We start from the raw sequence: 22,075 nt of genomic DNA, 5'->3' as shown, positions 1-22,075 counted from the left end.
AGCTGCATAGCACTATGCCTCATCCCTAGCCTTTTCCACCCCACTGTCCCAGCTGAAGGTTCCTTACCAGGTGGCACAGCGTACGAATAATGTGAAGTTTACAGCAAGTCCCCAGGAGAACTGTGGCATTATCTGGCATTTCTGTAGAAGACATGCATCGTGGTCATGGTCACTGTCAAAAACAAGTTTGTGGAAGCCAAGCATGGTGACGTATGTTGTAATGTCATCATTTGAGAGGTTAGACAGAAGAATCACAAGCCTGAGACACAGTGATCCCTTATATTAAAAAGAAAGAACAGTTCGGCCATCCCTAGGTGGTGTCCAACTTATAGTTCATTACCTTGCTACCACTAAAGTAAATGTGTGACTGGGCTAGGAGTGGTGGCATACTCTTAATCCCAGCACTTGTGAGGCAGAATCTCTGGGTTCTAGGTCAGCCAGAACTACACAGACTGTCAGGAACAAGAGTGTGGTCATGTTTGAAGGCAGTGCTGGTGATCTGTGGGGTCTCCCTGGGAATCTAGTCACCAGATGATGCTCTTTGACATCAAATTTGCTCAAAAAAGGCAGTGCTTGAATGGTTAGAACCATTCCAGGTAACTAGGCTAGAGCTTCTGTCAGAAAGCTTTGTTTTGTTTCTGCTTTTCTAAGACATTCTTGCTATGTAACCCAGAATAGCCTTGAATTTGCAATAACCCTGCCTCTTCCAAGTACTGGGATTTACAGGCATGAGAATATGTAACATGTAAACATTCAAGACCATAGCGTGGGGTATTCTCTAGGAACCTGTTAATTTTACACACTAGAAGGTATTTAGGAATACATGTCAGTACACCACACAAACATGAAGGGCTCCATCATGCCACCACTCCCTTTGGGAGAGAAAGCTCCGACAGGGCTAAGCAGTGACACAACAGAGTTGGGACAGAATTGTAAGAGGCTGGGCTACACCAGAGGACCCTGCCAAAGGGATTCAAATCAGTGCCATTCGTGCATCTATACAATGCTTCCCGTACAAAATAAGAGCTCCTGAGATGAACCCAATCCACAGCGCGTTAGCTTGGAGCTGCTAAGTCACCTGGTATAGTGAGCACTCATGAACTTCATGACCACCTACATCTGTTAGCTGTATTAAAGATGACATGTCACTGAGGCTGTGACCTAGAGAGGACAAAAAGACAGGCTGCTGAAGGAAGGGGCAGCCCTGTTAGGTGATCTCACCAGAGAAACCCAACATAACCTTCCAGTGTGGTCATGCCCCTGCCTCTGAGGAAGCTCACAGTTTTCCTATGTCCCCAAGGAGGCCCTCACTCCACTTCAAGAAGAGGATAGAAGGTACAGGGCTGAGAAGGGTATGTAGTGTCAACCAAGCACTGAGACACATTTCAACCCCTTCACCTTCCAGAATGCCTCTTGCTTCATGAAATCACTACCGCATCCCTCATCCCTAGAGATGCTTAACAGAGCTGTGAGCACATCACAAAGGGCTCTCACCCTGGTGAATGTCCTAGGCCAGGCATGCTCTGTCCTCCCCTAACTACCTAGAAGACAGTATACAGCTGCCCAGGAAGTCAGGGAGAAAGTGATTCAGTTACAAATGAGGTTCTGTGGTACTGAGATCTTGGATTTGCCAAGATTTGCTCATGGTCAAAGGGTCAGAGGAAGCTTTCTGGGAGACGGGCAGTGCTGGAAGCAGCTAAGCAGGATAAAGCCAAATAAACTGTCAGGGCCCAAGAGAACTACTTTCTACTCCAGCACTATCCCCAGATCTTAGGACGCCATGCTGTCTGGAAGAATTGGCCAAGAAGGGTCCAGGGTTAACTAGAATACTACCAAAAGAGCTTTAAATCAACTAACCTTTGTGGATGCTGTTATAACATCATTGTAAAGGGCAGGGTTGATGTAGATGCTGGCTACACATAAAACTTCCCCTGCATCTAGCTTCCAAATGGAAATAAGTTTTGTTACAACCTCTAGTATGGTCAGCAACAGTGCTATATCTAGGCCAGGGAGAATGTGACTATCGTATAGTCAGTGTCAGCCATGGGCTATTCTACATAGAAACACTTAAGTAGTATAGGATATTTAAGAAGCCTTCTCACAAGCTGACAGAAAGTCTATACTCAAGCATGTTCACTGTTAACATGGGTCTAGCTCTAGGTGGAGTTTCACAAAGCCTATGTCTCATATCTTGTCTCAGTCAGCCACTCAAAGACTTTCTCTGTGATTTAGAACAAGACACAGGGTTTATCCATCAGCACATCAAGCTGGAACTTTCTGATTCATTTTTTAAACACTAAAGGTTCCCTGGGCCTTTCACTCTGTAGTACTGGGGGGAAAGCTCCTGTATCAGGACCCCAGTGCCTATTAGCATGTGTTGGAGGGAAGTTGGGCCTCCGAGGATGGGATATAGCTACAGCTGCTTCACAGAGGGTACCACCAGACCTTCCTGCATGACAGTAACTAAAATCCACTCCCCCTGGGAAACCATTTTAAGACCTATGCATAAACACAGCCATAGCCTGCCTCCTCACCTTGTGCATAACACACCACTATGCTGAACCCTGAGAGTACCTTGAAGGGGCCACAAGTGTGCAAAGAGGAAGGAAAGGATCGGGACAAACACGTCCAAATGAAGGTGCCTGACACACAGCACTGTCTGGACCCTAACAGGGATCACAGGCTGCATTCTGAAAAGGACTTCCAGTGAGGAAATCAGAAGGTAGTCCTCCCTGAGTAAGACAGTCATACCCTCAGAGTGTGGCAGGATTCTCCCTGGCTTTCCACCTCTTATCTTCAGGACTGAAAGGAGACAACCGTACCAAAGCATCCTTGGTCATCATCGCTTCTGTGACCCTGGCACATACAGAAAGCAACACCATTTCCCAGTCATGGCAGACATTACCCTGTTCTTTTTTGTCTCGGTTTCCATACCTGCTAGTGCACTGACCAGGAAGTAGGCTGTTGCAAAGAGCTTCGGGTTGCTGACCTCATCCTGCGGGCCAGGACGCTCACCCTGTACCCTGCACCCCACCAGCTGCAGGAAGGTTGTGAGGTCCTGCTGCTGCCTGTCTGTCAGCTCCTCCATCACCAAGACAGCCTGTGAGGACCAGAGGCCGCCAGCCATATCATCACACTACAATGCAGAAAGGGAAGAAAGACTATGGTGAAGCTAGAACCCGTTGAAAGTGCAGCTTTACTGAGCCTTGGCCCTACTCCCACCTTCCCAATACCCCATGCACTTCACCACCTCTAGGTAAAGCAAGCACTGGGCCCTTTCCTATATTTTGATGCTATCCGTGGGCTTAAATTTCCTCCTAAGGACACACTAAGGTAAACCTTGCCCAAGTGCTATCCTTCCCCAAGGAAAGGAAAAGAGTCATGCAGGAAATGTTGGGCAGAAAGAACCTTTCAGACCAAGACAGGCTATGGAGTTTTACCAGACCCCAGGGACAGTGGCTACACACCAGACTGATGAATGGAGCATAAAAGCAGCATTCCTTCCTGGGTCTCACACTCTTAGAAACAGAGCTCGAAACCTACTGTGTCCCCAGCCTGCCTTGGCAACTTTGTCCCTCCTCACAGGGCTGCTCTGGAGTGGGATGGCACTGCCCATGAGCCTGTTCTGACCCCCTGAGCTAGCTGTACTACATAAGTATGCTATGTCCCCTCTGACACCCACCAGCAAGCTGACGCTCTGCCAGCATCGGACAGGGCAGATGCTACTCTCTCCACAAGAGACCAGCCTGACATTTTCCCCTAGGAAGGAGCTATTTTATGGAGTAAAAGTCATGGGACTGGAACATTTGTGTCCTTCCTGAAGGCAAACTGGACCGTTTGGACAACTGCAATTCTGCCCCCTGGTTACCAAGCTCTCCAACACAGTCTCAGATCAAGAGGGAAGATAATATATGATTGGCCCTCTGGACGCCTAAATCATTTGAGCAGTATAGGAAAAGAAGAAGGACGAAGAACATCACAATGAAAAGAAAAATTTCAAAGCTTCAGCCTCATTAAGAACAAAAAATCTGCGCTGATGGAGGGTGAGCAGCTGGCATCTCCCTCAAAATCTGGCTGTTGCAAAACAACAATAAATACCTACTTCTCTGTTCTAAATGGGACTGGCTGACGGCTCTACCACATAGCCTCTTCCCTGTGAGCTGAATGAGTGTCTCCCTGCAGTCTCAGAATGGGGCCTCTTTGGAATGAGTCTTTGCAGGCATCAATAAGGTGAGAGTCTCAAAGCAAGAGGACCCTGTACCCAGTAATGGGGATCCTTAATGAGTGTTGTGTCTAGAGAAGACCCCAACAAACAAGAGAGGACAGGACAGAGTAAGAGTGGAGCAGCAACAAGCCGAAGGATGACAGGAGCCACCAGAAACTGCAGGGAACAAGGGTTCTCCCCGAGATCTTTCAGAGGGGTATGGGCCTGCTGCCACTGTCAATTCTGGACTCTGCCCTCCAGGTCTGGAAGAGGGTAATTTCTGATATTTTAAAGCCCCAAGCCTATGGTCATATGTTATAGCTCTAAGAAAGTCACTTATTCCTCTGCCTGATGTCAGCTACAAGTTTTAGGGCTAAAAGGAGATGGTGAAACTTAATTTCAAATTATCCCAAAGCCATCCTAAGGAGTCTAGCCTGTGCACTAAGAGCAACCAGGTACAGACCCAAACTCAACACCCTTCCCTGCCTCTCACCCCCTGCTGCCTCACCACTTGCTCCAGAGCCTTGAGGAGTTCCTCATCAAACAAGACTGTCTGCAGGAGGCAGAACAGCGCCATCTGCTGCTGGGCAGGTAACTCTGCAAAGGGATGGAAGCTTCTCTCCAGGTGTGCAGCCGCTGTGGAAGCAGAGCAGATGCAGGGTCAGGCCTAGCTCCCAACCTGCCTCTCAGTCCTTCCAAAGGACTCCAGGTTCAGAGTCGGCTGTGGGGCTCGGAGATACACAGTACCCTGGGTGGCTCTCAAGAATCCGGGAAGCTTCAGGAAAGGAAACGGAGACAGGGAAGCCCACTGTGATACCCCAGGCCTCACTTGTCTCTGCCCATGCAGTGCTAAGCTTGACCAGGTAGTTCCTGGAAACCACTTATGCTCTTCTTTGGCATGGTAGCTATAGGAATACGTCTTCAAGACTGAATCACTAAGCATGAGCCACACTGGTCCCCAAACACGTCCTTCCTGGCACTGTCTAGAGATGCACTGCTACTTGGCATGCTTCCTTTTCAGTGCACGGTGGAAGGGTCAGCACTCAACATGCACGACAAACATGGCTTCCACTTCCCTCCCTGTGCCTTCCACTCCTGCTCAAGATGAGCACAGAGTGCACTCTGCTATGCCGCTTACACCCTCCACAAGAAGCCTGGGAGCCTGTGCCCTATAATCCTCTTTCCTTTCCTGAGGACAGTCAGAAGATCCTAGTATATTAAGCCAAAAAAGATGGGCTGGGATGGTGCTTTCCTACCGAGGGCCGCAAGCTGATACAGAAATGTATGGCCTTGCTGGTGGAAGTCTAAGGAACAATTGACAAAGAACTCCTGAGCCACATCTTCAAACTCTCCCCTGGAACACAATTTAGTCTTTTTCAGACTCTGCCTAAAAAGAAGGGTTGTCCTGGTTAACCTAGAATCTGAGGGCTCAAATACCAGGCCAGAGGTCCAGCTACACCTGCCACCATCCCCAGGTTCCTAGGGTACCCAGCCAATAGGATGGGCAGCTCAGCTTGGAACGGAGGAAGGGAGTTCCTGCCTCACCCGCTTCTGCAGGGCAACTCCAGCTCAGTCACAACTACTTTTATAAGTAGACACCTCATGTTTAGTCAACTCTTGTCCCAGGAAAGATCTACCTTAAACCCAGGTCTCCATCATCCTGTCCTCCGACACTGACATTTTGTGACAGAACAGCATCCTCTGGTTAGGGATTCACTAAAGCCCCAGGGAGGAAGCTCTTTTCTTGCTATGCAAGGCAGAACATATTCTGAGCCAGCCCTGGCTTCTCCTAAGCTCTGACCTCATCTCATTTCTCCTTTTCCTCACCCAGTTCCCCCTACTGCACACTGCTCTCCTGCACTCAGCAAAGCAAACCAGTTCCGAAGCAACAAGCTGTGTGGAACAAAGAGAATTGCTATGGCCAGTTCAGGGGTACGACCCCTCTGCCATGTGGGTGGGGCACTTCCATGGCATTCACCATGCTGACAAAGAGCAGTTGCCATGTGCTAAAGCCCAGGATGTGGCAGAAGTGACAGAGACCCTGGGGTCTCCAACTCTGCTCATTACTGCCATTCTCAGTAGTCAGGTTCTGTGGTCCAGGGGAAGAAAACTGCCAGGAGCCTTGACAGCACACTCCTTGGCCTCCCACACTGACCCACCTAAGGGTCTCTCCATTTTTCAAAACAGTAACCAAGAACTGGCCCTCCTTAAGATCCAAGGGGATCTTGAAGATAACATCACCTCTAGGGAGAGAGGGTCCACTTCTCTATCTGTCCATAACTGTGCTGCAAGCCATACCTTGTTTTAAAACGTGTAGTGGTCCATCCTGGGGAGAGGTCCCTTGACCCCCATCCGGCATGTCCAGGAATGCAAATTCTCTGTAGGCCAAGGGGTCCAAGTAGACAGAGTCAACTTTCTTCTCATGCTCAAAGCCACCATGCTTCCCTTGGAGGAGACAGAATTCTGTAGTGGGGAGAAAAGCCCACACCAGACATGGGTCAGCACAGCTCACCCACATCTCGTCACCTTTCCATAGCTCAGGCTGTGCTAAAAGACTATGGAAAGGTTTTTGTTTCTTTGCATCTGCTTTTCGAGATAGTCTGGGTTGAATGAGAAGAATCTCCCATAGGTTCATTATTTGTGCATTTGGTCCCCAGTTGGTGACATTGTTTGAGAGGTGCAGCCTTGCTGTAGAAAGTGTCACTGGGGGTGGGCTCTGAGAGTTACAGCCTTGAGCTATCTATGATCATCCAGTGTGATCTCAGCCTCTGCCCCTCCATGACAGACTCTTCTTTACCTGGGACTGGAAGCCAAATGACACTCTCCCTCAAGTTGTCTTTGGCCACCGTGTTTGTCACAGCAACAGAAAAAGAACTAGTAAAGAGGTTTGCTATATAGCCCAGCCTGACCTCTTACCCCAGATCCTCCTGCCTGAGCCTCCCAAGTCCTGGGATTACAGATGTATGCTACCATGTCTGCTCTCCTGAGGATTTTCACACTAGGTCTGATGAAGCATCGCGTGGCAGACAAAATGGCTCTGTCTGCACTACAGCAAGCTTAGGAATACCCAAAGGCTCCTTCCGTGTCCTTGTCCTCTGAGATGAGGAGGGACCTTTCGTCTCCTGGAGGGTGTGCCACCACTTCAGAGAAGGGTCTGAAAACCTGAGCTTCTGTTCCCCACCACATTCACATCCCTTCACTGTAAACTCCTTAGGTTCCACATCCTAATGACATCACGGCGAAGGAGAACCAGAGAAGGGCTTCTGGCTAAAGCAGAACCCAAGCAGCCACCTTCCAGCAGAAGTTCTCTGAGCCAGGATCTAGATACCATAGACAAGAAGAGCACTGGGGGCCAGGGCTTGGGAGTGGCAGGGTGTTTCCAGACAAGGATTAACTTTGGGGAGACCAGGCGACAGTGGTGTAGGTGGTAAGAGATCAAGCTGGGGATACTTGTGTGGCAAAGTTCATGCTGGGAACAGGCACCACAGACAGTGTTTGAGCAGGTGAATGGAACGCTCTGATTATGGTTTCAAATCCTCACTACTAACTACACGGCAAGACAGAAGACGACAGTGGACATGCTGGGTGAGAAAAAGGGAGTTGCTTCAGTCACACCACAGCCCCAGACAGAAGCGTGGGACTGGAAGGCAGGGTGAGGACAGTGTCACTGCTGGGGGCATCAGATAGCTGGAGGATTCACACTGCAGGATGAGCACATGGCCGCTGCCCAAGAGCAAGCCCAACTCCAGAATGATGGATGGTGCCTCTGATTAGACCCGTGAGAGGTGTGTAAGGAAGGGTTTTCATGGAAGCTGAGAACACAAGGGTGAAGGAGGGTTCACAGTGACAAGATGACTAGGGTGGGTATCCAGGGTGACGCTGTCACAGGCGGGAAGCTTGAGTGGGCATCTCCTTCCAGCTCCCACAGAACAGCTAGGGAAGCCATCCACAGTAGCCCTGCCAGAGGCAGGAAGTGTGGGCAGACATCTCCTTCCAGTTCCCGAAGGTCTGTTGATGAGACTACATCAGAACGTTCCACGTGGAGTGATAGGAAATGCAGATGGGTAGCAAAGGGGAAAGCAGTTATTTAGTGGTTGTGGACCCAGTCACAACATGCAAAGGTGTGGCACTGCCTCCATGGCCAGGGCATGAGAAATGAGCCAAAGACAGGGATGGGGGTTGAGGGGGACAGCAGAAACCAGAAAGCACGAAAAGAGAAGCCCCTGGGAAAAACAGGCCACCCCAAATGAGCTATAGGCAGCTTGACAGGAAAGAGCTTCATGCCTGGCCTCTAGCCACCAAGTATCCTCCCAGAGTCCATAGCCATTCCCTCACATGAAGCACGTGTTCAAGGATCTTAGAGAAATGACACATTCACAGTAGCTAAATAGAAAACTAAAATGTACTAGAACTGAACTGTTAAAACAACTGCAGTTACGTGCACACAGTGGAAGAGTACTCATCCACGAAAAGGAGACCCACGCAGATCTGAAGAGCGTTAATCTTCAGACACAAGAAGACAAGCACTGTGAGGGCGCATTCATATGTAGACTCTAGAACAGTGAAACTCGCAAAGCAGAAAATAGTGATCGTCAGGGCCTATGAAGTAGAGGAAATAGAAACACACTGCCTAAATGACGCAAAGTTCCAGCTATGAGAGAAGGGCTGTCATCAAATATATAGAATTGTAACAAGCATTAGTAATGCTGTTACCATGGAAACAAATGTGTGGGTTAAAATGAATGCTAGGGTTAAAAGAGTGGAGATGGGAGTCCGGGGAATGAGAAATAAAAGGGCTGCAGCCCAGCAGTCAGGAGCACTGGCTGCACTTCCAGAGAACCTGGGTTTGATTCCCAGTACCCACATGGTGGTCCCTAACTCTAGTACCAGGGGTTCTGGGACCTCCTCCAGGCATACATATGGTGAATATACATTCACGTAGGTCAAATACTCATACACATAAAATAATCTAAAAGCAAAAGCAGCAACAACAAAATAAACCAAGATGTTCACCGCATCACCAAGATGTTCACAGCATCAGCAGTGATGCTGTATTGTTATCTGACTTCAAATTAACCTATGTGCTCAGCAACAGACGGACAGAACACAGCACATTTTCAGAAAGGAGTATTACTTAGCCATTGAACCAACAAAATCCTATCGTGTAGGGGGAACATGAGTCAGACACAGAAAGGTAAACAGCGCATTCCCTCACTCATGCCAAGTCTAAAGGATGCTGCTCTTCCAGAAGGAAAGCTGAGCAGCGCTTCCCTGAGACTGAGAAAGAGACGGGCTGGGCAGACAGGGAGCACAGCCTCCACTGGGTGGAGGAAGTGGACTTAGCTGTGGTTAACAGAGCAATGCAGATTGCAAAACAGTCTGTGACGCTATTGAACGTTCTTATCAAAAATGATAAATGTGCAGCAGCAGGGTGGCTCCGTGGGTAAAGGTGACTGCCACCAAGCCTGACAACCTGAATTGTATCCCCAGGACCCAAATGGTGGAAGGAGAAAACTGACTCCTTCAGGTTGCCCTCTGACCTCCACAGGCAGGCCATGGCATGCATACACACATTCACATAACGCAGAAACACAAATAAATAAATGTGATCATTTATAAAGGTCCCAACTAAAACTAATATAACCTAAATGCAAGCACGCACGCACACACACACACACACACACACACACACACACACACACACCAATTATGTGACGCACTGGCTGGGTAAATCAGTGTGGTTGGGGCAATCATTGTGGATATCCTATCATAGTATTGTACTCTTAGATACTTACAGTGTTTCCCAACAGCCTGAAGAAAATGGGAAAGTAACACAGTGATCCATCAGTCAAATCTATCTACGAAGCCCCCAGAGCAACCATTCACATCTGATTGGACCGTACAAGTGCACACCAACACGGCTTATCATATGCTGGTACTGGGAACAATTGGGTCACCTTCAGGTGTGTTTGAGCTCAAACAAGCAGAACGGGGATGGGGGTAAGAAGGAGAAAGTAGAAAGGGAAGGGAAAGAAGCGGGAGGGAGGAAAAGAAGAGGAGACAATGAAAAAAGTAGTGTGTGGGTGTTGGGGGGCATCTGAGGGTGGTAGCATAAGTCTGTGATCCCATATTTGGAGGTGGAGGCAGGGGGGGATAAGGAGTTAGTTCAAAGCCATCCTCAGCAGCATAGCCAGTCCAAAGCCTGGATGGGCTACATAAGACTACTCAACTTTTTTTTTTTAATGTTATGAACTAGATGCAGTGAGCTTCCCTTACCTAACATTCTTGATCGGTTTCTTAAAACTGCCATTTTCTCTCTGTCACCTCAGGCCAGTCATTTCCACTCCCCAAAGCACAGGCTTCTCTTTGGCTAGATGAGCAAGCCAGTATGTGGGGGGGGGGGAGGGAGGTCAGTGTTTTGTCCATGCCTGTTCAGACCCTCGAATGCACATGAGTTAGATGACGTTAGTGATCTGCTGCAGAGCGGGGCAGCGTGTCGCATGGTCTCAGAGGCCTACTACTCCCCTTACCCACTTCACCAAAGGCAGGAGAGCGGCAGACAGACACACATGTAGTCTGTTCTCGAGGGCAGGGGGCACACTTAACAAGCATGCACAGTTTACAATGACCATAGCTGCTCATCGGCCAGACTCAGCAACTGTCACCCTCAGTTGTTGGCTGAGTCCTTTACCTCTACTCCCGGCACACACACGCTCCCCTATGCCATTTTGGAAACAAACCACAAACAGACAATTCAACTGGGGCATTTCAGAAGAACCTTCCAGCAGAGAAAACCATAATATCACTATCCTACCCAGAAAGGTTAATAACGGTGTGTGATGTTACATTTCCCCATTCTTGCTCCCAACAAAGCCATCAGGTCTCACTGGGAAGAGGGAAGGGGCTTTGAGCATCTAGCACAGTGGTTCTCAGCCTTCCTAATGCTGTGACCCTTTAATTCAGTTCCTCATGTTATGGTGACACCAACCATAACATTATTTTCCCTGCTACTTCATAACTGGAAGCTGGCTACTGTTGTGAGTTGTAATGTAAATATCTGTATTGTCCAATGGTTTTAGGCAACTCCTGTGAAAGGGCCCTTCAGCCCCCAAAGGGGTCGCAACCCTCAGGTTGAGAAGCACTGATCTAGAGTAAGCAGATGTTCTAAGAAAGGACAGCCCTTATTTTCTTCTACCAATAACAATGACATGTGATGCCGGAGCAAGGTCAGGTTGCAGTATGGTCTCCATGTTGGGAGGGAGCGTGGAGCCCCAGTGAGGACGATGTTAACAGAGAAGTCAGGGTGGTCGCTGAGTTACCACTGTCCTGGGTACTTCCCAGACCTCATCTAGCTTAGCTCCACCCAGGGCCACCAGGGACGCTCATTCCCTCTGGGTAGGTGGCCTGTGGAGGTTTAAATGAGAAATGTCCCCCACAATCTTGGGCATTTGAACATTTGGTCCTTAGCTGGTGGCACTGTTTGGGGAGGTTTGAGGGCTGTGTCCTTGGAGGAATTGTGTCGCTGGGAGCGGGATGTGAGAATTTAGGGGCTGGCTCCTACCACTTCCAGCTCCCTCTGCTTCATGCTTGCAGTAAAGGATGCGAGCTCTCAGCATCCTGTCCCTGCTGTCGTGTCTGCTGCTCCCCCAGCGTGATGGCCTTCCATCCCTCTCGACCTGTAAGCCCAGACAAACCCTTTCTTCTGAGAGCTGTTCAGGCATGGTGCTTTGTCGTGGCGACCAAAATGTAACTCTGCGGGGCCTTAACCTGGGGAAGACTCAACAGCGTCACAGGAGATCTGGCTGGCTCCAGAGCCCATGTTCCTCCCACAGCCACAGTGACACCTGAGGAGCGGGAGGTGCATGCAGCCAACTCCCCAGTGCCCCCAGATTCTCTGACAATCCCACAGACCTCGGCTACCTTCTCTCTTGCTACCAGGGCATGTACCTCATGAGGACTCACCAAACTGGCCGTCCTGTTTCACGTGCAGCTCGATGATGCCACAGGCAATGGTGGTGGCAGCAGGGATCTCCAGCACCACATGGGAGTCCTTGATGACAGTCCCATCCTCCATCGCTGACACCTGTGGGCAAAACCATGCACCCCTTGTATACTCAAGAAGCGCTCTTGGCTTCTTCCTGTCACCGTTAGGCCCAGCCTTCTAAGAATTCTGGGGAAATAGCCACAGAGTTAAGGAAAGAGAAGGAGACAGCCAGCACTGGTACCTGGTGGCGTGGGTAAGATGCCAGACCATGGCGTTAGAAGCCACGACACAGGGCATGTTTTGACAACATACCAATTACTATACCACTGCAGTCCCACACTAAGGTGATTAATGGAACCAAAAAGTTTCTGTCTCCTAGTCCCATCATGAGCACTGTAATACCACTGCAGAGCTCATCACTCGTGTCTATGGTGATGCTGGTAACAGCTCCCATGGGCATCTATAGTCACTGTCAGCACACAATACATGGTAAGGATAAATGACTACACTACTGGCTCATGCACACTAGACTAGATCTTTAAACATTTTACAGTATTTGAAGAGTATATTTCTTAAGGAAGGAAGGAAGGAGAAAGGAAAGAAGAGGGGAAGGGAGAGAGGGAGGGAGGAAGGAAACTATAAACTGTGTGCTGAGTTAGGCTGGCAGCAACCTTATGCATCTTAGGTTCACTGCACCCCTCAGGTCCACCATGAACCCCTGCAGACATCTAGGCCTGTATAAGTTACTCTGTGGTATGACATCACCCCCAACGAGTTACCTGGTGGTGTGTAACTCAGAGCATAGCTAAGGGATATATGACTGCAAGTAAATAGGATCAGTTTCCAATTCCCTTCTCAGGCTTTGAGAAACTATTTTAAAATCCCAGAGAAAATCCCAACAGGATAAAGCTGGGCTGGAAAATGCTCATTGAGCTGTTCACACATCTATGGCTAATGCTCTGTGCACAAACAAACCTGGGATAACAGAGACATAGGAGAGGCTGGAATAAAACCCTGAGATAGGAGGAAGATGGACGGGCAGGGCTGGAGTATCGGGCAGGAACCCTTCCTGCAGTACACCCAGGAACAGGAAGCCAGAGATCTATTTGTTGGCCAGTCATTGGAGACAGACAACCCAGCTTAGCCATCTGCCCCTGGCATGAGGATTTGCTTCAAAAGCAGCAGCAGCAGCAGTTGGGCTACCAACTCCCAGGACCAGAGCTTCAGAAGGTGGTGACCATAGGCAGAAGTGTCAGCAGGGCCAGCTGAAACCACCTCTTTCAGGTCCTCCTTTCCCCTTCTGTGGTCCAGCTGCTCACCTGCCTACCCAGTATCCCCAGATCTAGATTTAGACTACATGTCCACCAGCCCCTGCCAAATACAGTCTTCTAGAAAAAGTCAGCACTACCCAGAAGGAAACTTATGATTATAGGCCCTGAAGCCAGCTGTAGGAAGTTCATGTCTAATGAACCAGCTCCAGGGTCAGCTTGGAATCTGGAAGAAACAGTAAATGGTAGACAGACAGATCCTCTTGTTCCTGGCCCACCTAATGCCTGGCTGAACAATTTCCTTGACAGAAGCCCTCTACCTTCATAAGGGGCCGTGACTGGTCCAGGCCCAGCTAGCCACTGGAGCAGTGCTGTGACCCTTCCTCATGTTGTGGTGACTCCCAATCATAGAATTATTTTCCTTGCTACTTCATAACTTTCTTGGAAGGACCGAGGCTCAAAACACCCTCAGGTCCTGGGTCCCAGGGTAACTGAGGCCTCAAAGAGCTCAGCTGCCTGAGTCAGGGAGGTCTTGTTTACTAGAGCCAGCTTGAGTCCCATTTCTAACTCCCTACAGGACAAGTTCTAGCTGAGGGTGACTCCAGGAAAGGAGCTTGTGGGGAAAGGTCCCCATGCTGGGACACGGCACCTGCACAATCTTGGTCTGGATCCCCACCATGCCTCCACACTTCTCCTCCGTCTGCACATGCTCAGATATCACACACTTCTGCGTGGTCACAATCTTCTGTGTCAGCACACACAGGACCTCGTTCCTCCTCTCTAGAACCTGCTGGAGCACTGGGTTTTCCAGATTAATCGTTCTGAAAAAGAAAAATGGTCATGAGTAGCCCCATAGCTCCAAGAGACTGAGGCGGAGACCAGAATCTCCTCTTCTGGCTGGAAGAGAGAACAGGGAACAACAGGCTTCATTCATTTCCTGGTGATGAGCCAGGAGGCAGGTTACCTAAGAATGGGCTTAGCCAAGCCCTCTCGCAGCCATTCAGACCAGCTGAGGGACAGGCTGGACATGGGAAGAGTACCAAAGAATTATATACTCTTCTTAATTAAGTCCCCAGCAGCCACACTGGTTTCAGTGAGGAACAATGGAAACCCCTCCTCCTGGGTAGGCCGGGTGGGCAGAAGGGTAGCGCACATTGTGGCTAGGGAGGAGGCCCTCAAACACAGGGTCCTTATGTAACACAACATCTTCTCACAGGGGAGAGATGGGGGAAAGGCTGTTAACGGGCAAAGGTGGGAGATCAGACTGGGGCTGAGAAGGGACTGTGGGAAGTATGCATAGCCCCTCTGTGGGGTTTCTATCACAGAGACTGGAAGCCATTTGGTATGCGCTGCCCCAGGCCACCAGCATGGTTCCCGCATCCTGAGCCACTTAAAATTCTGTAGAATTTCAAAGCCAGGCCTCACTTCCAGCTATAACTTGATGCTTAAAAGCCAATGATGAGATAGACTCCTTGGAGACCCTAGTTAACACCATGGCTGTGGAAGGGCAGGAAGAACACCAGGTCCTAGGTGTGGTCGGCATGGGAAGAAGAGGCTCACCCTAGGCTAAGAGGACAGCTGAGGTTAATCACCTGCAAGCTCAGCACCCGTGTCTGGCCACTAAGGGGCCTCTGGTCCATCCTAGGTACACTTAGGGCTCCCAGGTTTTTGGAAGTATCCCTGAAGTGGACAACGCAGCTGATCCGGGCATTAATCAGCCCATGATCCACATATGAACAGAGACACAGAGTGGCTCATACACACCATGGGCCTAGTCAGCCATGGGAAGGAGTCAGCTCCATCACATGCGACAATGTGAAGGAATTTATCCTCATGCTAAGCAATGTCAGCCTCCATAAAAGGACAAATATTGTAAGAGTCCATATCTAGGAATGATCCGGAATAGACAAATTCGCAATGATCATGGAGACTGGAGCACTGGGGCTGGAAGGTGGGGGAATCAGGGAAAACTAATTGCTTAATGGCTATAGAATTTGAGCTTGAGGTGGTGGAATATTCCAGAGCTGGATAGCGGTAGTAGCTACACCACAGAAAGAATGTCCTTAGTGGCAATGAGTTATACACTTAATGACAGACCTGCTCATTTTATAATTTTCCCTGATAAAAAGAAAGACATACAGAACACTGGTCAGTCTTCCACTAGCTAGGGCAATGCAAAAGTACTGCAATATCCATGTGAAACAAAGCAGGCTCTTTTTTTTTTTTTACTTTTTGAGACAGGGTTTCTCTGTAGCTTTGGAGCCTGTCCTGGAACTAGCTCTTGTAGACCAGGCTGGTCTCGAACTCACAAAGATCCACCTGCCTCTGCCTCCCGAGTGCTGGGATTAAAGGCGTGTGCCACCACCGCCCGGCCAAAGCAGGCTCTTAACAAAGCTGCTGGTCGAGCACTGGGGGATGGCTCCACAATTCAGCATGACTGAATTGAATCCCCAGCGCCCATGTAAAATGCCCATAGTGGTGCCTGCAATGATGTAATCCTAGCTCTGGAGAAGTAGAGACAAGAGGATCCCTAGAGTTTGCTGGCTAACCTGTTTAGTCAAATCAGTGAGCTCCAGGTTCACTGCGGGACTGTCTCCAAAAATGACATGAAGTGATTGAGGAAGACATCTGATGCCAACCTTGGATTCCCCACCTACATGCACACCCACACTGTATGTGTACTGTATACACACACATGCACACATATAAATAGACATGTATGCACATACCATGTAGATACAAAAGTAGATTGAGAGGCTAATTGTCTGGCAAGGCCTGAATTCCAGGAAGAAGTATGGACAGGGAGCTGGGTGCTGTCCTCCCCTGATGATCTGAAGTAAATTATGTCACCTTCAGGTGGTAGCTTTTTCATGGATAGCTGTTGGTAACAATGCCCTCAATACGGCTTGTTTAAGGGCGTAGTGAGCGGCCAGCTCATGCCATAGCAGGTGTGTGCCACACAAACATTCCAGCCAGCTCCCCAGTGAGGTCCACAGAACATAGCCACTATATGTGCGGTTCCTGGGCACTGTGGGTCATTTAACTGGGTCGGGGATAAATTCCTGTGTCATTCACTTGCTTAAAAGCCTTCGAGGCTCCTCACCTGCTCACCCAGGTTCTACAGCTCCATGATCATGTCCCTGTCTCCTATTCTGCCAGCCTCACCTTCGAGCCTTTCTGCTGTGCCTTCAAGAGGCCAGGCGCATGCCCAGTCAAAGCCCTAGAGGCCATATCTCAGACACATTTGCCACCTCCTCAGCAAACTTAGCTCTATGTGAGTGGCACTTCTGTCACAATGGCACAACTAAGATGGAGAGTACATGTTCACACAACTTTCTCTAGCTTGTTCTTTTCTTTATTCATTGCCTGCCCCTTCAGGCTAGAGTAGAAACTCCATGTCTATTGTGTTCTGCTTATCTCAGGGCTGGACCAGCACTCAGTGCCCAAAGCGGGCTCAGAAAACATCCTAGGAGTAAATGAATAGGTAAATGACTACATAAATTCGGTCTGTTTCTTCCTTACCTATTTGCTTTAATATGTGTGCATGTGCATGCATGCGTGTGTGTGTGTGTGTGTGTGTGTGTGTGTTTGTGTGCGTGCATGCATACAAGTCAGAGAAAGAGGAATAGAGGAAGGGAAGGAAAAAGGAAGGAGAGAGAAAGGGTAGGAAAGAAGGGAGAGGGCAGGAAGCAAACAGGTTGAAGATAGAGGGGGAGGAGAAGGATTCTGATGTTTGAGTTGGTGAATGGTGAACAGGTGACTCCCCCCTTTTGCAGATACTGGGTGGTCAACAGTCACTATAGCCAATGCAAGAGCACAAATCCAGCGGAACTGCCAATTCCCAGCTGTCTCTTCAAAAGTGACTTCAACAGCTCTTGTGCAAAGAGAAACTCTCCACCGACGGGGTGTAGACTTGGGCACACCTCAAGACAGTAAGAGCAGTAAATGAACAGCCCATCGTCAAATCAATCACAGTGCCTAGGAAGACGCTGCCTGTGTTTTTTTTCTCTGAGATCAGGAGCAAGACTAGGGTGCCCATGCTAATAACATCTTTGCAGGAGCAACTGGGCAAGGGAGAGAGGACAGTCAAATTAGACGCATGCAGATGGTGTGATTTTATGTGGAGGGAAACCTAATTGCCGTCAGATGAAGCCCGTCATGTGTGTTTAACTAAAAAATTCAATTTTAAAAGCTGTTAGAACTTACAAACAAATCCAATAAAGTGACAAGACAAAACAATCAGTACACAAACCTAGCACCATTTTCATAACACAATAATGAATGTTCTGGAGCAGAACTAAGAAAGCAGCCCTGTGCCAGCCAGGGGTGACAGCTCACACCTGTAATTTACCAGCCCTCGCAAAGTTGGACCAGAAGGAAGGAATGCCATGAATTCAAGGTCAGCCTGGGCTACACAATGAGTCCCAAGTCAATGGATACAGAGGGAGGCCCTTCTGGCAGACATAGAGAGGAAAGAAGCAAACGAATGAACACTAAATTGTGTTAGTTCTAGAGTAATCAAAGCAATCTTGAAGAAAATACCTCACTCCAAATCAAACTCCAGAGCTGGCAGTGCATACACTTGCAGGGTTGCCCCTTGGGAAGCTGAGGTGGCGGGGGGAGGCTGTGAATTTGAGGCCCACCTGGACTACACAATACATCTCAAGCTCTCCTGGCCTGTGAGTCTAGGATAGATGGGTACAGGAACTAGCTGTCTAACTCACTAACTGTAAAGCTATAGTGATTCTAACAGCATGATGTTAGCTGAAAACCCAACACAAAGGCCCATGGAAGAGAACAGAGAGCCCAGAAATTAATCTATGATCAAACATCCACCTGAGTTTTGACAAAGGTGCCAAGAACATACAATGGAGAGAAAATAGTGTCTTTGATAAGCTGCTGTCATAGTTGGTTATGCATATGCAAAAGATCCCCCTTCCCTCCCCTGCTTAAGTCATCTGAAAATGGATGAAGTCCTCAGGGTTAGCCTGGAACTGTGACAACGAGAAGACAGGAAAAGCCTCAAGACACTAGTCAGCAAAAGCAATGGCTGGCTTAGACAGGACCCCAAAAGCTCAGACAGGAAAAAAAATGGACATGTGGAACTCTCTCAGATGAAGAGATATCTATAAAGCCAAGGTGACAGCCAACAGAGTTGACAGACAGCCTGGAGAGTGAGGAGTACCCATCAGCTCTTCTTCCAGCAGGGGCCACACCCAGCATACATAGGAGCCCAGAAAGCTGAATACCACAAAAGCAATGCAACTAAAAAAATGGGCTGTAGAACCTAAGTGGAGAACAGAAAGACAGTCAACACACACACACAGACACACACACACACGTGTGTGTGTGTGTTTATGTATATTTATTTATATATTTATATATGTTTGCTTATTTATTTATGTTTATATATATATTAGGGAAACACAAGTCAAAGTTCCATGAGATATTGTTTCACCCCCCAGCAATGGCCATTGTCAGACAAAAGAATAGCCAATGATGTTGAGATGTGGCGAGAAGGGAACTCGTGCACAGCTGAGGAGATATAAGCTATCACGGCCATTGTGGGAAACTGGAAATCAAAGTACCATAGTGTCCAACAGCCCTGCTGTGGTCCATGGCATACTTAGAAAGGATTGCGAGAGTGCGCAATACTCAATGTTGGAAGAGACAGTTGTGTGTGTCCCTCATTTCCCTATCATCCGTTAGTTGCATGTACTGAATAACTCCAGTGTACCTCGTAAAGATGCACAAATACTATGTCTAAATTTTTAAACCTGTATGTTAACAGCATGGTATCTACATATGAGTCTCCCTAGGCCACTATACTTTAGACCCATAGACCGAGTCTGCAGTTAAGTGCCAGCAGGCCCACCTGTCAGGATCCCCATTAACCCAGCTGGCCCGAACATCTCCTCTAGCTGCCGCCTCCCGTCAGGTCACTGGAAATGAGTTCCGTCTGGGACGGTTAATGTGTGGACTCCCTTCACTGTACATGTAAGAACAGAACTGTGGGTCACAGCCCATAACTAAGACAGAGGAACTGCTGAGGGACCTGCCAGGAGTCTAGCGTGACTATGACGATTGGCAAACACTACTTCATTACACTCCAGTGTCCCCCAAACAAAACCCACTAAACACCAAAGCTGTTCTAAGCTAAAGTTAAGTTGTTTTAAAAGGAAAATCTCAGCCAGACCCATTCTAAGGTTGCTTAAAGGCCCCACGTCCACATTGAACCCCCAAGACATAAGCATTTGTTGCAGAAATGGAGCCCCTTGCTTCTGGTGACAAGTCTCCAAGGCTTGCTGAGCCCAGCAAGGTCTTTAGGGACAGCCATAGCTTTGGGAAGGGAACACAAGCTTATCCACACACACAGGCCCATGGCCAAGACTGAGGCTAACATGGAGCTGTCCCACAGCCCTGACTTAGGAGACACACCATGTCTTCCTGATCAAGCCACAGGGCAGGGCCAGGTGGCCTTCACCTCTGTTCCTCCTGTGAAAAGCTCACCTTACTGCTTTCCAAGATAGTGCTGCATCTTTTGGAGGCCAAACACTGAACAAATTTAATAATCGGCTCTGCTAGGGACAGAGGGCGATAAGGGAAAATAGATGCCCATTTGACCCTGTGCAAAATAATCTCGAATGGGATCCTTGCCCATCTCCTCTTCCTGCTAACACTGCATGACCCAAAGCAGCAGGAGAGGCCCCAAGGCCCCTTGGGGGAACTGTCCTCAAGCACAGACCCAAAATAGCTTGGAGCTGTGCCCATAGCTCTAACGTCACCCCCTCAGACCTTGGCAAGGATTACCATGTAACAGAAATCCCCCAGTACCAGCAAGTGGAAAACCTAGGCCAATGAACTTGTTCAGTTTCCAATCTTATATTCCTGTATGCACTAAAAGTTCTAAAACCAAAAGCCATTTAAAATCCGGGTTAAAGGCTGAGACTATAGCTGAATAGGAGGGGGATTACCAAGCATATATGAGGTCTAAGTTTAGTTCCTATGACTGGAAATAAATGGTGGAGCCTGAGAGATAGCTCAGTGATCTAGAGCACCTGTTGCTCTTGCAGAAGACCTGGGTTTGAGTCCTGGTTTCCATATGGTGGCTCACACTTCCAAGGGATTCTGGCGCCCTCTTCTGGCCCCTAGGGGCATTAGGCATGCTCATGGTCCACGTACATATATTCAGGCAAAATACTCACACATATAAAATAAAGTAAATACAATTTAAAGATTATAAAAAATATGTTTAGTGCTGGAAGATAGTTCAGTCAATAAAGTACAGTGAGGAGCAAGACAGCTGAGATGGATTGGCAATGTCTGCATAGGCACAAAATGGTACAGTCATGGGCACCCAGACGCAATAGGACATCTGTTCATAGAATGTGCCCTAGTAGCTTATCCTGATCATCTGGGACAGTAGGAGCAGCAATGCCATCAGGGCACCCATCTTCTGACAGTTTATTTTAAAGGCCACTGACTTTACAGAATTCTAGACACCAGGCAACAATGGAAACCCATTGTACAGAAGTGCTCAGGGACAAAAGAATTGATTTTGACATGGCCCCAGAAATAAGATGGGGACATTAAAAAGAGTCCACGAAGTGGTTGGCTTTGAGCATATTTTATGTGCACCCACATGTGCGTATGTAACAATAATCAAAGACGAGGCCATGAATCTGAGAGGGAGTCAGGCGACCTAGGAGGAGTTGGAGGGGGCAGGGACTAGACGTGGTGTGAATACGGTGTGAATCTGGTGTGAATAGGCCACACATGTAGGAAATTCTCAAGAGAAACTTAATTTCAATTTTAAAAACCAAATGGCAGAAGGAAAAAGAAAAGAAAAAGCTAGTCAACAAAAACAAAAGCAAAGAGGCTGCCACTGCAGGGTGTTAAGCAGGAATTACCGCCCACAGAAATGTAGATCTGTATTGATGATTAAAGCTATGGTAGTTGGGGTGTTTCTCCGAAGGGCTTTGACTTACTAGCTACGGCTACAGTTAAAAGAGAAGCAAATGTGTGTACACACCAGCTGCAGGTCTGAAAACTAACTGCACCAACTTCCTTTTTAACCTCCGCTCTTGGCACTTCACAGCGGGAAAGCCTGCTGCTTTCTGACAACCCACCTCCTCCAGGGTCACAGTTCCAAGCTCACGGCCAAGGTTTTATTTCAGAAACTGCCTCCTCTAGTCCGAGAATGCAGGCCCCTGCTGTGCCTCATCTGCCTGCTTACTGCTCACTGGAGACCCTGCTTTCTACCTTCTAAGGTCTAAGCTTGAGGACAGTCAGAAGAGGGAGGTAGTCCTCAGCCCTCTATTCCCCAGGCATGGGGCTGCGTTCTGTACTTGACAGGTTAGAACCCCCCTCACCAGGAGTGTGGGCACCTTAGGACACTCCTGGCAGGCGAGAACCCCCCCACACCCAGAGTGTGAGCACCTTAGGACCCTCCTGGCAGGCTAGAACCCCACCACCACCTGGAGTGTGGGCACCTTAGGACACTCCTGGCAGGCTAGAACCCCCTACAACTGGAGTGTGGGCACCTTACGACACTCCGGTTTTGTGCAGGTGCTGAAGAGTCACGCGCTACAGGGAGGGAGGTCTAGTCAGGTCCTACCA

At 48.6% G+C, this 22,075-nt stretch overlaps 1 protein-coding gene across 1 annotated transcript in view; it reads right to left on the bottom strand.

The window, feature by feature from the left end:
• Gsdme (gasdermin E) overlaps positions 1-22,075 on the bottom strand; it is a 49,007-nt gene that overhangs the window by 7,527 nt on the left and 19,405 nt on the right. The window contains exons 3-8 of the mRNA XM_038318965.1: positions 14,106-14,277; positions 12,167-12,287; positions 6,503-6,667; positions 4,713-4,840; positions 2,935-3,136; positions 68-141 (exon numbers count right to left, since the gene is read on the bottom strand). Coding sequence (XP_038174893.1) covers positions 68-141; positions 2,935-3,136; positions 4,713-4,840; positions 6,503-6,667; positions 12,167-12,287; positions 14,106-14,277 — 862 coding nt within the window. The remainder of the gene's footprint in view (positions 1-67; positions 142-2,934; positions 3,137-4,712; positions 4,841-6,502; positions 6,668-12,166; positions 12,288-14,105; positions 14,278-22,075) is intronic.

The sequence above is a fragment of the Arvicola amphibius genome, chromosome 2 (assembly GCF_903992535.2).
Source record: "Arvicola amphibius chromosome 2, mArvAmp1.2, whole genome shotgun sequence".
Taxonomy (NCBI): domain Eukaryota; kingdom Metazoa; phylum Chordata; class Mammalia; order Rodentia; family Cricetidae; genus Arvicola; species Arvicola amphibius.
The sequence above is the reverse complement of the archived record's forward strand: the minus strand, read 5'-3'. Positions and strand labels throughout refer to the sequence as shown.